A 14,887-nucleotide genomic window follows, 5' to 3' on the forward strand; every position below is an offset into this window, starting at 1 on the left:
GCAGGGATCCTTGCGATTTAACATACTGTCAACTGTGTCCCCGAGGGTCAGTTCTGTGACGAGCAGCACCAGCAACGCAGCAATTTCCATGTTCCCTGGCATCTCCGGAGATGCCTCGAGTTCCAATTTTCTTCCCAATTTCTACCTCTCTTTCTCGAGAGGGTAAGTACTCCGGAAATCTGTATACCCTCCTTCACGTTTATCCGCACCACCAACGCTTTGTCAACGATCACATATCCAGGTCCAGGCAAACTGCCAAACACGCGGAGGCAACAGCGACAGCTTCAAAGTTGACAGATAAATAATTATTTATCCAAATTATTATTTGGATTTCCAAGGGCTGCAATAACAGAGATTTATTTACCTTAGTCATGTAACTTGGAATTTATATTTTCGGCCTTTGTATTTGTCACAGCAGATCGGGGATCTGATTCAAACGACTTCTCTACTTCCCTCGCGTTAAATTCTTGATTGCTTCGGACGCGGACCTCGACGTCCTCGACGCGAGGTCGCGAGAACTGCGAGGAGTATAGTGAGTATACACACTCGCGACGGGTGATGGAGCGACGCAGCGACGTGAGGGCGACAGGAGCGCGGCTGGACGCTGTGATTGGCCGGCCGCCTGCGATTCTCGAGGTTTTGAATTCTCGAACTTGCGATTCTTGGGCTGGCGGTATTCATAATCAGATCTTATTTCAAGACCGTCTTAAGTAATATCTTAAGATGCTAATACGGCTCAGTGATTGGTTAATGACATCTTAAGATTGCACTTAAGATGGTTTTAAATATAAGAATCGACTATGAATACCGGCCTTGTTATGGGCGTTATGGGATACAGGCAGAATAACCGTCTGATATCTCTTGCGATCGTTTGCCGACTGAAACGGATCTCGGTAACGCGAAAAGTATAATCGCGAATATCTTGTAAAGCGTCGTCTGATCGTCGCAATGTATAAAACATCGAGCGCTATGCATGCCGCTGTAATGCGCTAATAACGAGTCTAATTTGTAGTCTGAAGTGAGTTTTGGAAGTCTGGATTATCTGGATTATCATTTCGTTATTTTTTTCAGGCAACTTCGAAAACCCGATGAATGCTCGGCCACTGCCAGGTACGAGCATATAATGTACAAAATTGGTTGCATTGTTGATGAATGTACATCTTTGACGAATTGAGTGGCGTACGAGCGCACCAGAGATCCGTCGAGCGAACTTCGTACGATCGTAGTACCGTACAATGACTACATAATATACACTAACGTGTATATGTACTTGCGATCAATACCGCGAAAAGTAAGAAGTATTAGATAGTTAAAGCAAGCGTGTAAAAGTCGAAGAGGTAATAACATTTTATTTTGATCGTTTTTACACGTCCGAATCTATATCATTTCACAAGAAAAAGGAAAACTTTAGAACCGGCACCTTGATAATATGTTGTGTTGTTCATTTTAGACCTGCAATCGGCCTGATTTCTCTGCGCGTATACTTGATGCGGCTATACAAATCCATCCGGACAGGCCCAAATGTTTGCCACATGTGAATGCTTCGTACCGTTCCAAGCGAAACGATAACAAAGGCGACCTTTCGCTAAATCGCGCTCGAATCGCAAGTCGAATCCGTTATCGAGGCCGCCGAGACGTTATTGTCATCAGTCGCCGCAAAATGTTGCCCAGGTAAGCGAGAAACGAGAAGTCGCATGTCTGTTTTGGTTCTGTTAAAAAGTTCGACCGCGTTATTACAATATAGTTATTGTTCTCTCCATTACAATTAATATAATCTTTATTATTATTCTCCATCTAACTTTCTAGCGGCTCAAAAGAAATCCAAAATGTGGGTAAAAATAAGTCTGGTTATTATTTACGTGAGAGGCCTCCTCTCGCTCCACAGGCAACAGCCTGTAAAAGTCCAGTTAAAAAGACTGGTTGTAGTTGTAAAGGGAGTTGTTGCTCACGCATTTGTGGTTGCGTTAAGAAGAGCAACAAATGTGGTCCACCGTGTAAATGCGACAGTAACATCTGTCAAAATCAGGTATGTATTTAAGTACGATACGTTGATAACTCACATATATATATAACATGTGATTTACGATCTAGGTGGAGGCTCTCGAATCTCAGATGAGAGAGATGCCATCATTAATGTTCGACACCGAGGCGAAGAAGTCGGAGAAGGAGATTGAATTGAATGACACCAAAAATATATCCATACATATCCTCAACGACGATTGCTTGAGGCACGTCTTCCTGTTTTTGCCAATTATAGATAGAATCCGCATAGAGATAGGCGAGTATCTTATTCAAACGCATGGTGTGTGTATGTTGAAGATTTTATACATATCGCGACCTTGTACATTATCCTCCTACTATATTTACAGTTTGCAAGCGCTGGAGAGATTTAAGCCAAGATTCCTGGTATATGATAAAGACATTGGATGTCTCGCGACATGTAGAGGATACATGGGGTTTTACGAACATCAGCAGTCTAAATCTGGCTTTACTTCGTAAAATATTGCTTAAATGTGGCAGATTCTTAACGCGATTAATACTAAGTTTCGGGATTGTTTCGAATTCACATGATCAAAGCACGTTGATTATCGTTATCGGGGAACTTTGCCCTAATCTTACGAGTATCGACATTCACTACGGAGTTTTCAAGTCATCAGATATACGTACATTAGCAAATTATTATAGAAACCTAACCAAGTTTAGCTTACGTTGGTCAGTAGTTGAGTGTGATGACGAGTTAAAGTGTCTCTTTGAGCGAAATCAAAACTTGGAATATCTCAAGATAACTAGAAATTACTTTTTATTGGACAAATGCTTATTAGGCTTGCCAGAGCAAACTATGCGTACAATTATATTGGAAAATTGCGACTATCTTCAGGACACTCACCTTTCAATGGTAAATAGACAATTGTTGTTCACTTTTCACTTTTCGATCGGTGATACATCGATATTGTCACGTACAGGCACTAAAGAAGCTCGAAAATTTGAAACATCTCGCGATAATCAAATGTCCCAGGATATCTAAACACACATTGGAAGTTGTTGGTCAGCATTGTAAAAGTTTAAGAACATTGGAGCTCGATGGACACTTTCCCTTCACACAAACGGCGGATATGTTGTATTTAATTCACCTTGTCAATCTGCAAGTTTTAAAAATCGCGTGCAATCCTAAGGTATCGAACGATTTCCTTACCGATTTAGTACAACATTGTCAGCAGCTTACTAACGTAGACATTACAGGTAAATTACAATTATGTATATATATATATACATTATATGTTTGCCACTTTTTTAATCCTATTTTAAAGTTATCCTTCTATATCCAACAGCTTGCTACAACGTGAGCGATGTCGGATTAACGGCTATTGCTACGTTAGTAAGACTAGAAAAATTAAAAGTCAGTTACCTGCATCAAATTACTGACGATGGCTTGAAAAACGTATGTGGCTTAAAAGAATTGGAGTGCCGAAGATGCCGTCTATTTAGCGATCGGGGCATGACAACGCTCATCCAATCCTCGCCCGAATTACAATTATTAGATCTCTCCGGATGTAGGAATATTAAGGACCCCACTCTTGAGGTTGCTAAAGACGTTTGTAGCAGTCGAACTAATAACGTGATGTTGAAGATGATCGTTGGAGGAACAGCAATTCTCACTAAGAAAAAAATAGGTCAAGAGAGACTGCCTCCGCTATTGAAGATATATGACATCGATTTGTCTAGCCCGGGAGGGCTATTATAATAGCCCAGAAATTGGCCTAGTTTACATTGATCTCTTGATACGCGTATCAAATAGTATATTTGAACTGATTCAGCCAATAATCAGAGTTATATTTAATACGCATATCAATAGTGATCAGTGTAAACTATAGGCCATTAATAGAGACATTTAAATGGAATTAATTCCGGGAAGCGATTTCTTTTTTGTCTGTTTTGGAGGTCATGGCAGGATTAGAATCCCAAAAATCCAGTTTTAGGATTTGAGCCCATGACCCTCCGAAACAGACAAAAAAAATTCGCTTCCCGGAATTAATTCCATTTCAGTGGCTTTTTCTGCGGATTTGTCAGATATATGTTTCGTGGATGAGCTGGATTTTTTTATCATACGGACTATTCAGAAGATGATATATACTGTAGAGAACCTGATGAATTAGATCATTATTCCGATTATTAACACTCTCTATATCACAATTTTCTACGGTTCTAACTAATTTTTTTCTACGATTAGTCTTACCGTCTCACCGATTGAGATTCTTAAGATTTCGTATGTCTTATTGTTACATGCTGTCCTATTACATGACCATTGATTTTAGAGGTACTTATGCCCACGAATATAATGCTACAATCAACAATTACATGAATACACACGCACGCACATCCACACCCACTCATATACACATACACGTACACATGTATATATTTATTACATCAAGTATTACGCGATATTAAAGTACAATAAAATAAAGCAAACGTAAATTTATCTTCATCTACCATAAATTCGTACCAGTCTGATCATACATACCTGCTTTATCTGTTCTATCAGAGAAATCTATTTTATCGTTCCATTTTCTCCACTCTCTTGATATCATATTATTATCCGCACTTGGGTTTTTCAGATATCTAGCGTAGAATTACAACATTGATAATTTTATTGTATTTATAATTAATAAATAAGTTTAAACAATGAATCAATACAACTGCAAATATTATGCACATATATGCAACAAGGAAGTGCACATATTTTAATAAGTGCTAGGAATTACGAACTTTGATGCGCAAAATTATGAATCATCGCTTGATAAAATTGCTAAATTATATTGGCATTTTCATACATTTTACGACACGATCTTTTCGCGGATATAATCTTTCAATCGTGTGTATTGTCTTCCTAATATGGTAGATAATGGAAACCATTTTACAACAATGAGTCTGGCACTTTACCACAAAGACCACACTGCCATCCCGAAATATATTACCTATTTCTACGGTTATAAATATAGAGAAGATTAAAATTTTATATTACGCACGTACGAATATTATAAATAATTATGATATCTCATAGATCCATTGTTTACCCAGATATCTTCGATTGTTAAGTATATTTCAATATTTGTTTTTTCAGGAATTTGAATTTTTGCAATTTTGAAGTCTTATATGTTCTAAGAGTATTCGATATTTCATTTCCCTCAATTCTTGGAAAATCATTGAAATTTTGTATAACTCAATTTCTTTGCTAATTACGTTCTTATATGTATATTATGCTTTAAAACAAACTACACTGGAAATTATGTTACAATTTATGCGTTTTAAATTATTAAAATCGATACTTTATCGATATTATCGACATGTTGCAACATATTGCGATATATCAAATGTTATTGCGTAATCGAGTTTTGCCTGCAGACACAGTGAGGGTGCATCCCGATGGAGCGATTTCGCGGTAGCGGAACGAGCGGATCACCAATCACAGGATCGTTTCGACGGAATCTTCGAAAGGGTTCTATCAGAACGATCCCGTGATTGGTGATCCGGTAATTCAGCATTCCGCTTCCGCGTGATCCGCTCCATCGGGAGCATCCTCCCGCTCCATAAGAACACGTGAGAGTGCTGCCCATCTTTTATTTTGTAGTTTGTCCGGCCACGTGTCTGTCAACGCGGTGGAAAACTGGTGGGAGGCATATAAATTGCTCGTCGCCAGTGTGGTTAGACTGGTTGGACCATTTCGGACGACGTTTCTTAAACTATATCAACTCTAACGTGATCTAAATTTTCTCGACAATTCTCAAGGAGAAGCTCATAAATCCATCATTCGGCAAACCCGTTTCATCATCGGTAAGTTTGCTGCCAAGAAAACGGTCCCCTTAATCAGCTGCATTTTCTTGCACCGACGAGTCCGAGCGGAACGGAGCGCAGAAAATCTGAGAAAATCGATCGCGTCGCGAACGGAGAGTGCTCGCACCTACCTACATTTTTAATTTCCACGAACGAGCGGTCGGAAAGTTGTCTGATAAAAGAACCCTTCAATTCTGGACAGAAAGAATATTTCTTTTCCTTTTTTAGCACTTTGTACAAATAAAATTTCTCCTAATTTGAGTTTGAAAAGCTACTTTAATTATTTTTATTATCGGTGACTTATCGCATCTTATCGCGTTTCGCAGCCTTTTTTATCGTATGCGCTATCTCATAAATTGCATGTTGTTATCGTGTATACCAGGGCTACGTTCGGGGAGCACGCTATTAGCGCTATTGCATCATTCTATCTTTATCGCTTATCAGGTATAAAACAAGGATAGAATAAGCAAAAGCGCTAATAGCGCGCTCCCCGAACGTAGCCCAGATGTGTTATACGCGTTCAACTCTTTGTTCGCGGTGAAATAAACTTAAGAGACAGATTGTTATAATTATATATTAATATGTATACGTTCAACTCTTTGTTCGCAATTAAATAAACTTAAGAAACAGATTGTTATAGTTATACATTAATACTTTTAATATATTAACTACATGTATAATTACATGTATAATTCTATTAATATATATTATTATTTCATATATAATTATAAAATTAATAACGAACAATGTTACTATTAATTGTAACAAATCAATAATAGATTATACTTTTTAATTAATATTTGATACTGAAATGGCAAAAATTTTTACTAGGCAGGCAATGTCTTCAACAGAGAAAGGTTTTGCAACGACAGCAATCCATGCTGGACAAAATCCTAAGCAGTGGAATCATCGCGCAGTTGTGCCACCTTTGGTCATGAGCACTACTTTCCAACAGGATGCTCCAGGGCACCACAAAGTAAAAACTAAACATATGACTCATCAAAATTCAGCTATTTATAGTTCTTAGCAATTGCTTCCTCTTACTCAACCAATTACTATCAATTACAGCTAGCAGAAACTGCATTAAACTTTTTTAGCTATTAATTAAATTAAAAATTATATATAATTTGAAAAAATAAAATTATATTTTTTTTTATAAATTAACTTATATCGAAAAATTGAATGAAGAAAGGAAAGGAAATGATAATTGAATAGTTAAATAAATGACATTTAATAGGCAAATACGAGTCAAATGTGCTATATTGTCAGAGTAAATATATTTCTATATATTGAAGCATTTGGAAAAATTTTAGTCTTTTTCCATATCAGTCTGAGGTGAATATAAATATACAGTTCAAATGTCAAATAACAATTCGCAACTCGATTGCTATGCTTATCAAATCTCCACTTTTACAGAATTTTTTACAGAGAACATGCAGACAACTTTATTCTTTTGGATATAATAATTAAAAAATACTTACAAGTTTGAAAAGAAGACTTTGCATACTGACGTTTTAATTTTAACTGTTTTATTTTCAGGGATATGAGTATGGCAGAAGCGGCAATCCTACGCGTAACGTACTGGAAGCATGCCTGGCTGCTTTAGAAAATGGCAAACACGGCTTTTGCTTTTCTTCCGGATTAGGTGCTACGACTGTCATCATTTCTTTATTAGAGACAGGCGATCATCTCGTCGTTGGGGACGATCTCTACGGCGGGACAAATCGTTACATCCAGAAGTGTAGTAAAGGCATAAAATTTTCTTTCATTGACACGACTAATGTACAAAACGTTATAGATGCCATACAGCCAAATACCAAGGTTAGATAAAAAATAAAAGTAATGATTGTATTATCTAAAATTATTTTAGATATGAATGATATTGTATTTTAAACATATCATTATATAGTTTTTAAATATCATATTAGTTTATTTTCTGCATTGTAACTTGTTCTGTTGTAGATGGTTTGGCTAGAAAGTCCGACAAACCCTCTGATGAAGCTTACAGATATTAAAGCTATCGCTGACAGCTTGAAATCTCGTCCAGACATTATACTAGTAGTTGACAATACTTTTCTCACGTGCTATTTTCAAGTAAGTTTCATAGGCATATTTTTCAGAAAAATTATATTGAACTGTACGTATTCAACATAAAAAAAAGTATAACCAATATATTGTGTTTTAACAGAAGCCTCTTGATCTGGGTGCAGACATAGTCATGTACTCCTTGACAAAGTATATGAACGGACATTCTGATATTATAATGGGCGCCGCGATTACGCGCCGGGACGATCTCGCGAAGAGATTGCGATTTCTACAAAATGGTAAATCAGTGTAAATCAGAATTTTTCCGAGCCATGCATTTGAAGATTTTGTATAATATCTCTTTTTTGTATCTAGCCATGGGTATTGTTCCATCACCATTCGATTGCGCTATGGTGAATCGTGGCTTAAAAACGCTTGAACTCCGTATGCAGAAACACATGAAGAATTGTTTGACCGTGGCTAAGTTTCTTGAATCTCATCCTTGCGTTGAAAAAGTGTTACATCCATGTATGTACAATTTCTTATCTTCCTCTTTATCACGTGTTAAAATAGAAGTATACTTTTGTTATCTGTTGCATACTCTAGTTATCTATAATTAATGTCCCAATAATCAATGCAATGCTAAAATATTCACAAGATAAAATGCGTGCGTTGTTACGTTACAGATCTCCCGTCACATGAACAACATGAACTCGCGCTTAGACAAACATCAGGACACAGCGGAGTATTCTCTTTCTATCTGAAAGGGGATTCTATGCGTTTTCTGAAAGCATTGAAAATTTTCAGTCTGGCTGAATCCTTAGGCGGTTACGAGTCGCTAGCCGAATTGCCCTCTATAATGACGCACGCGTCCGTACCGGAAGATGTACGAGCAAAATTAGGTATAACCGATCAATTAATTCGTCTAAGTGTTGGAATTGAAACTGAGCAGGATCTCGAAGCCGATATCAAACAAGCGTTAGATGCTTGTCAATGAATTAATGAACGTAATTAGATAACCGCGAAAGTAATAGCAAGTATTTGTACTAATTGTATTATAAATTTGTATACTAATTATATTATAAATATCGAACACCTGCAGTATCAGTAGGTATATAAAGAAAGTTTATTTTTATAAAACTCTTTTATACATTCCCACAGTTCTCACATTTACATTAGGAACACTTGTATAATACAGCAATAATCAGATGCTTTTTGACACACGTAATCACTTGTCCTGATTTTTTTTGCTTATCATACCTGTCAGATGTTTCTGAACGTGTAAATAGATGTATGCAAGTTTGGAAACAATATAAATTGTTTCTATTTCGTAGTGATAACTAATTAATGTTATATATTACAGATTGCGAACGAAAAAAAAAAACTAATTGCTTTTAACAGATCACAAAAATTCACTGGCAATCACTAAAATTCAACATAACATGATTTCCATTGATTGTACTTCGTCTTAATTCTACAAACATGTACTGTCTTGCGTCCCACTGAACAGAATACTGCTGTATAAAACGGGATATTGTTTGTACTGCCAATGCAATATGTTTGATGCAGCGACACATGTTTCTCCTCCCGTACGCACGAATCATTGTAGACTGAAAAAATTGTCCTACTGCAAATTGATCTTCGACGAATATCGTAACTTCGTTCTATTTATCCTATCGTATTCCTGTGCCCGATTGTACAGCAACACTCCCACGATGACGGAGGAAGTGCCGAGCGCCGATAATCCCGTTACGGGATTGTTAAACAGCAGAACGGAGAGCCATATTAAGAAAGCTCTCTTTGCGGTATTGGCGACACTACGATATTAGAAAATTGTGCGTTAGAATTAAGCGGGAAATGCAGTTTCGATTACATGCACAAAAGGACGATTACATACCTATGTGTAACGGGACTGATATAATCCATAAGTACATACGCGGTAATACTTTGAAAGTGAAAGAATACTCCGTTGAGAAGGAATGCCGCAAATAATTTAAAGCTCATGGAATGCTCCAGGGTAGGTAGATCGACCAACAATATCGACACCGGTATTTGTACCACAATTGACGCTAGACTGGTATAAAATTGCAGTTCTGCTGGTCTGCAAAAAATAATATGACATTCTTTTTCTCTCTTTTATGGTTTACAGTCTTACCTATTCGTACGATATTTACTACTTACGTATATTTAAAATTATCACCGCTGATCAACATTTTCGAGTAAACGTTCTGCAAGCACTCGGTTACGTTTGTGGCCATAGCGGCGATAAACCCTCTAAGATCAAAACTAATTTCATTGATCGAACACAGTGCCAGTCCACCCATTACAGGTATTAAAGATAGATTTACATATAATCCTGTATGTTCCCCTAAAAACACGATCGGTTGGTTGTGTGTGAACAATTCTAATTGCTCAAACTAATTGCCAAAAGCTGAATTTTTATAATTATAGATTGCACTGGAACAAAGATGCGTAAACGCTCACCTAATAAATACCTGCTGATGAGGACGGTGAAAAGAGGTGCGCTACTCTTTATGGTTTCTGTGAAACTTACAGCTACATAATTTAACGATACTAGACCTAAGACTACTGTGGCGAACCTTGTGCAGCCTACCAGTGTCATGTGCTTGTAAAATCCTGGCGGTCTCATCAATCTCGAACTAGCTTTGTACATACCACAGGGAAAGTACATTTGTATCAATCCGCATATTGCGGTCATCAACATTTGGCAAGCACCTGCAATTCAGAACGATATTTTTTAAAAATGTGTACGCATAATGCAAAAGGGAACCTATGAAACGTTAGCAGCTGACATATCAAATATTTGAACGTTTTAATACTGATATCACACCGATAGGAAGATACTATGACATCATGTCAACTATCAACTATGAATTTTTTTTTATTTCTACACAGATAGCCGTATCACTGCGTGATATCGCCCTCGAGGCTTCGAAACGATCGTTTGCTTACCCAGGATGGTGGGATCACCTTCCATGTAGGACAGTATGTATTTGTTTAGAAACAGAGTACACCCGCTGAAGACGTACCACAGGGTGAGAAAGAGGAGGGCTCGGGGATTGAACAGACCGCCCTTCGTGTCGCTCGTCAGAACGATCACGTCCTCCCTTTTCCTGACGTGATCCGCGTGCTGCTGCTTCGGCTGGGCATCCTGGGGGCCCTGGGGCACGGGCGACTCCTCGGCATCCCCACGGGCGGTCTGCGGATAATTGATCCGCACAGAGTAGTTCTCCATCTCTCGTCCACTCCCTGCCTATCCGGTCCTCGCGTAAACGCGAGACACGAGGCGCGAGAAATCACATTTTTCACGCCGCCCGGAGAAACTTTTTCCGTCCTTGGCGCTCACGCGGGTTAGGTTAGGCGGACGGACTGTCAGTCACTTGACAGTCACGCCGATCAGACCGCGCCGCGGTTTTTCAACAACGTCGGCGATCGGCCGGGCCGGTCGCAGCTGACCGGCGCTCGCCGTTGTCCCCGTTCTTGCATGACAATTGTCTCCTCTTTTGTTTACTGTTTTCTCTTTTTTTCTTCACGAATAGCCACCCCTCTCGAGAGGCATTATCAACCTAATCAACGAGTGTTACCTCCCTACGATACCTATACTTGCACTGCTCATCTATACATGTGGAAACCAACATTACCTACCGGCTTTTTTTACACTCTTCGCACTTCCTGCACTTTCTGCTACGCTTTTAAAAGTAAAAAAAAAAAAAAAAAATCCAACATGAAATTTTATAAAAAATTGTATAAAATTTTAAATAATATGAATAATAATTTAAAGCAGAAAATGCGCTATTTAACACGTTATTCATGAGGAATTAATCTTACTTAGTTATTTTTACATTTAACATTATTTTATCATAATGCATATATTTATGATAATGAAAATTCTATTGTGGAATACATAGTGACAGACAAAGCTCGCTGGACAGACGTGTTAGTAAATAAAAAAAAATCACAGATAATGTAACTATTTTTTATATTTGACTTAGTATGTAATATGTATATTTTATATCTATAACTTTATTTCGTAACTTCTTTTATGTACTACAAAAATGGACTACAAAAATAATCTCCGAGGTTTTACACAATATAAAATCTATTAACAATATCAACGGCAAGAATAATAATGGCATTACAATTCCCCAGCCGTACGTTTTTTAGGTGAACTTTTAAGAACCTCTTCATTAGACATTTTTGAAGAGGATTTTTGAAGAAAATCTTTGTTCGCCAAAATAGCGACGTTTCTTCCAGCTATCGCACTCATTTCCATCGCACTTGCGGCCCACTCAATTGCATTGACATGATACAGAGCATCGTGCAGCTTAAAGTTACCAAGCTTCATATTTGTCGAGTAATGGGGATATGCTTTCCAACCAATTTGTGTATTCTCAATAACCTTGATGTAAAAAAGAAAATTATTACTATACACATCTAAGTAAGTCTCCCTCTTGTATCCTATCTGAAATAATTATAGCAAATTTCGTACGTCAGAAAACATAACGTCTAGAAGACGTGTCTCCACAGGTGTCCTGCTGAAGATCTTCCAGACTGATGAATTTTTCTTAATTGAACCATCAACGGAATCCACTTTTCCGATCGAACTGATCTTCGTTTTATTGGGATTGCAACATAAAATGCTATCCACAGCCTCTTGCAAATCAAAGTACTTTAGTGCGAGATCCCCTTTGACAAACGTCGCATACGTTGTCTGATACTTTCCCGGAAACACCAGGTCCGGCAAATCTACAAATTCTATTTGGAATTCTTGGTCTCTTGTGAGTGGTGTAGCGATAATTACGATGTCATAAGTAGATGTCATTATCGCGTTATCTGGAATGCATAATTCGCATCTTATTTTTTTTAACACATATTTAAACATTTGTCAGACAAATTTTACATTTTCCTGTCGCACCTGTATTTACGTAGGTCACTTCATAACGGTGCGAATCATCGTGGTTTAGTAAGTTACGAATCTTTGTGACACGACTCGGTATTACTTTTACTTTCTCATTTCTGTGAATGAGTTGCTCCGGCACCTAAAATTTAAGCTCGTACTTTACATATATTTTGTGAGCAGTTAAGATCGATAACAGATTTAATAACTACCTTTTTATTTCCACCTTTAACAGACCATAAATCACCACTTGCCGCTAAAGATATACTACCAACGAAACTTTGGATATCGGTGACGTCCTGACCGTAATTCACCACAGTAGCGCTTTCCACTAATTCATCGATCAGTTTCTCCGAGTAATCCATCTGCAAAAAATATTCTTTCGTGGACGTATGCAATAACTTGGGGAAATCCTTGTTCATAGCTGACAGCAGCGCTTCGACGTTGGCGAAAGACTGCCCGGCATCTTGCAGATCGTATATCTTTGTGAAATCTTCTATCATGCTGTTTATATGTCTGCTCAAAGAAAGCGTATGTTATTTTTCCTTTTTTTATCGTTTATTTTTTTAATTCCATAATCTTTAAATACCTCTGGAGTGTATACGGTTGATAGCCGTATCTGTAAAATAACTTCCACAACGATATCACGGACCAATCACTTTCTATGAATACAAATTCGTCTCCGTTCCATATGCCCATCTTCTCCTTGCTGGGAGGTTTCTTTTCCAACCCTAAAAATCCGTGAAATCTGGTCAATAACGTTTCTCCGCACATGCAATTAATATAATCGAGAGAAAGAAACGAAAAGTTGCTGTCCGTACTTACCCAAGAGTTCAACAAATTTCTGCATGTACATGTTCTTGGGATGTATAATTGTACCGCCAGCCTCGACTTCATCCCCGTCGATTTCGACGGTCGCCAATCGTCCGCCGATAGTCCTCGCCTCGTACAAGTCGACGTCCAAAGCTCCGGAAAGCAATTCGGTGAGAAAATGCGAGGCGGACGCACCGCCAATGCCACCCCCTATAATGGCTAAAAGTCAAAGATTCAAACGTGAGTCGTGAGGTCAAGCTCAAATATTTTGTAGATTATTGAGTGGCGCATCGAAACGAAAAATTAACTCTTACCGATACGTGGCTCGGATGGTTCAAGGGAAAACCCTTGGAGTATTAATACTCCAAGTACCAGTAACGCTACTGTATACTGCCTCATGGTTTGCACGCGATGCTTGATCAGGCACAAATAATATTAGGCTTAACGAACGTTTCGCATATTTGTTTTACCACTTCTGTACGTTACATAATTGTCATCGGTGACCTTTAACAACAATTATCAACTAATCGAAAGTCACCAAATTCGGCCGGTTCATATTTACATTTCTGTTTATCTTCCACGTGTGGGAGCGTGTGCGTCGCATGCGGCGTTGTGTGTGTACATACATATATCCATATATGCAGCGATCACGTGACGCAGGGAGCTACCGAGCTATCCGCGGTACTGCCCGGAGTGCCCAGGTCGAGCATAGCGCTTGAATTCAGTATGGCTGTGCATGGCCCAGATAAACAGCTGGGAGTAGTCCCAGGGCGTTTGCAGGCTACGCCGTGAATTCGCAACGCGTCCTCCTCCTTCTTTTCACAATGACGGAACGATCGGCGGGATAAATCCGACGTGGATACTCCGGATCCTAGACCGAACGGCCTCCCGTCACGCGTGTCCACCCGCGATGCCACCCGAAATCTGTCCTCGCGAAAGGCCACGATAACACGGGAAAAGGCCCGCGCCCTGGAAAAAAATGTGTCGCGATTGCACGACGTAGCCCGCGAAAGCCGCCGAGGCTAGGAAGGCACGACTCGCAAGGCGGTCCCCGGTCCGTAAAGCCAACCGCGCGCTTCAGCGGCCGGAGGGATAAATGCCCGACGAGAGAATAGAGATTGCGAGCCGAGCGTTGAGCCTTACGGTAATTCACCATCCCTTGTGCACGAACGTTATGTATCTCTCTCTCTTTCTCTCCATTTACTTAGGCATAGTTTTATTACAATTTTTTATTCATGTTACACACGTTACAATGCATCCCCTTCCAAGCACATACTTACACACACGCAACTCTGTACA

At 38.8% G+C, this 14,887-nt stretch overlaps 5 protein-coding genes across 6 annotated transcripts in view; 3 read left to right on the forward strand and 2 right to left on the reverse strand.

Annotated features, from left to right (window-relative positions):
* Nucleotides 1–1,591: 1,591 nt before the first annotated feature.
* LOC112467510 (F-box/LRR-repeat protein 14-like) lies at nt 1,592–4,999 on the forward strand. Of its 2 annotated transcripts, none has more exons than XM_025036158.1 (6): nt 1,592–1,671; nt 1,807–2,026; nt 2,092–2,278; nt 2,370–2,896; nt 2,964–3,240; nt 3,309–4,999. In XM_025036158.1, the coding sequence occupies exons 1-6, from the start codon at nt 1,661–1,663 to the stop codon at nt 3,740–3,742; spliced, it is 1,656 nt and encodes a 551-aa protein (XP_024891926.1). In that variant the 5' UTR covers nt 1,592–1,660; the 3' UTR covers nt 3,743–4,999. The 2 variants fall into 2 exon arrangements, with proteins under 2 accessions (XP_024891926.1, XP_024891927.1); XM_025036159.1 differs by having other exon boundaries at nt 3,330–4,999.
* A 609-nt stretch (nt 5,000–5,608) lies between these two features.
* LOC112467513 (cystathionine gamma-lyase) lies at nt 5,609–9,085 on the forward strand. The gene is made up of 7 exons (XM_025036164.1): nt 5,609–5,832; nt 6,664–6,808; nt 7,372–7,653; nt 7,795–7,926; nt 8,021–8,156; nt 8,233–8,385; nt 8,544–9,085. The coding sequence occupies exons 2-7, from the start codon at nt 6,671–6,673 to the stop codon at nt 8,852–8,854; spliced, it is 1,152 nt and encodes a 383-aa protein (XP_024891932.1). The 5' UTR covers nt 5,609–5,832; nt 6,664–6,670; the 3' UTR covers nt 8,855–9,085.
* LOC112467514 (solute carrier family 35 member E2-like) lies at nt 8,962–11,468 on the reverse strand. Its single transcript, XM_025036165.1, has 5 exons — nt 10,831–11,468; nt 10,342–10,593; nt 10,039–10,225; nt 9,755–9,958; nt 8,962–9,674 (listed from the first exon to the last, which is right to left on the reverse strand). The coding sequence occupies exons 1-5, from the start codon at nt 11,111–11,113 to the stop codon at nt 9,482–9,484; spliced, it is 1,119 nt and encodes a 372-aa protein (XP_024891933.1). The 5' UTR covers nt 11,114–11,468; the 3' UTR covers nt 8,962–9,481.
* A 411-nt stretch (nt 11,469–11,879) lies between these two features.
* On the reverse strand, nt 11,880–14,177 carry LOC112467512 (prenylcysteine oxidase-like). Its single transcript, XM_025036162.1, has 7 exons — nt 13,903–14,177; nt 13,601–13,807; nt 13,365–13,506; nt 12,988–13,291; nt 12,794–12,917; nt 12,368–12,711; nt 11,880–12,277 (listed from the first exon to the last, which is right to left on the reverse strand). The coding sequence occupies exons 1-7, from the start codon at nt 13,985–13,987 to the stop codon at nt 12,014–12,016; spliced, it is 1,470 nt and encodes a 489-aa protein (XP_024891930.1). The 5' UTR covers nt 13,988–14,177; the 3' UTR covers nt 11,880–12,013.
* Nucleotides 14,178–14,326: 149 nt separating this feature from the next.
* Nucleotides 14,327–14,887, forward strand: part of LOC112467515 (broad-complex core protein isoforms 1/2/3/4/5-like) — a 19,886-nt gene continuing 19,325 nt past the window's right edge. The window contains exon 1 of the mRNA XM_025036168.1: nt 14,327–14,732. The gene's annotated coding sequence lies outside the window, so the exon portion shown is untranslated. The remainder of the gene's footprint in view (nt 14,733–14,887) is intronic.

This window comes from Temnothorax curvispinosus, unplaced genomic scaffold (assembly GCF_003070985.1).
Source record: "Temnothorax curvispinosus isolate PA1 unplaced genomic scaffold, ASM307098v1 QBEX01017477.1, whole genome shotgun sequence".
Classification (NCBI taxonomy): Eukaryota; Metazoa; Arthropoda; class Insecta; order Hymenoptera; family Formicidae; genus Temnothorax; species Temnothorax curvispinosus.

Bases quoted from the DNA above. Each gene is read 5' to 3' on its own strand.
- LOC112467512 (XM_025036162.1), bottom strand. From the start codon at position 13,987: ATGAGGCAGTATACAGTAGCGTTACTGGTACTTGGAGTATTAATACTC. The intron at 13,292-13,364 runs GTATTTAAAGAT...TTCTTTGAGCAG, and splicing joins CAACCGTATACACTCCAGAG to ACATATAAACAGCATGATAG. The intron at 12,918-12,987 runs GTAGTTATTAAA...CTTAAATTTTAG, and splicing joins TTAAAGGTGGAAATAAAAAG to GTGCCGGAGCAACTCATTCA.
- LOC112467513 (XM_025036164.1), top strand. From the start codon at position 6,671: ATGTCTTCAACAGAGAAAGGTTTTGCAACGACAGCAATCCATGCTGGA. The intron at 7,927-8,020 runs GTAAGTTTCATA...GTGTTTTAACAG, and splicing joins TTCTCACGTGCTATTTTCAA to AAGCCTCTTGATCTGGGTGC. The intron at 8,157-8,232 runs GTAAATCAGTGT...TTTTGTATCTAG, and splicing joins ATTGCGATTTCTACAAAATG to CCATGGGTATTGTTCCATCA.
- LOC112467514 (XM_025036165.1), bottom strand. From the start codon at position 11,113: ATGGAGAACTACTCTGTGCGGATCAATTATCCGCAGACCGCCCGTGGG. The intron at 10,594-10,830 runs GTAAGCAAACGA...TCTGAATTGCAG, and splicing joins AGGTGATCCCACCATCCTGG to GTGCTTGCCAAATGTTGATG. The intron at 9,959-10,038 runs GTAAGTAGTAAA...TATTTTTTGCAG, and splicing joins GGTGATAATTTTAAATATAC to ACCAGCAGAACTGCAATTTT.
- LOC112467510 (XM_025036158.1), top strand. The intron at 2,027-2,091 runs GTATGTATTTAA...TTTACGATCTAG, and splicing joins GTAACATCTGTCAAAATCAG to GTGGAGGCTCTCGAATCTCA. The intron at 2,279-2,369 runs GCGAGTATCTTA...CTATATTTACAG, and splicing joins TAGAATCCGCATAGAGATAG to TTTGCAAGCGCTGGAGAGAT.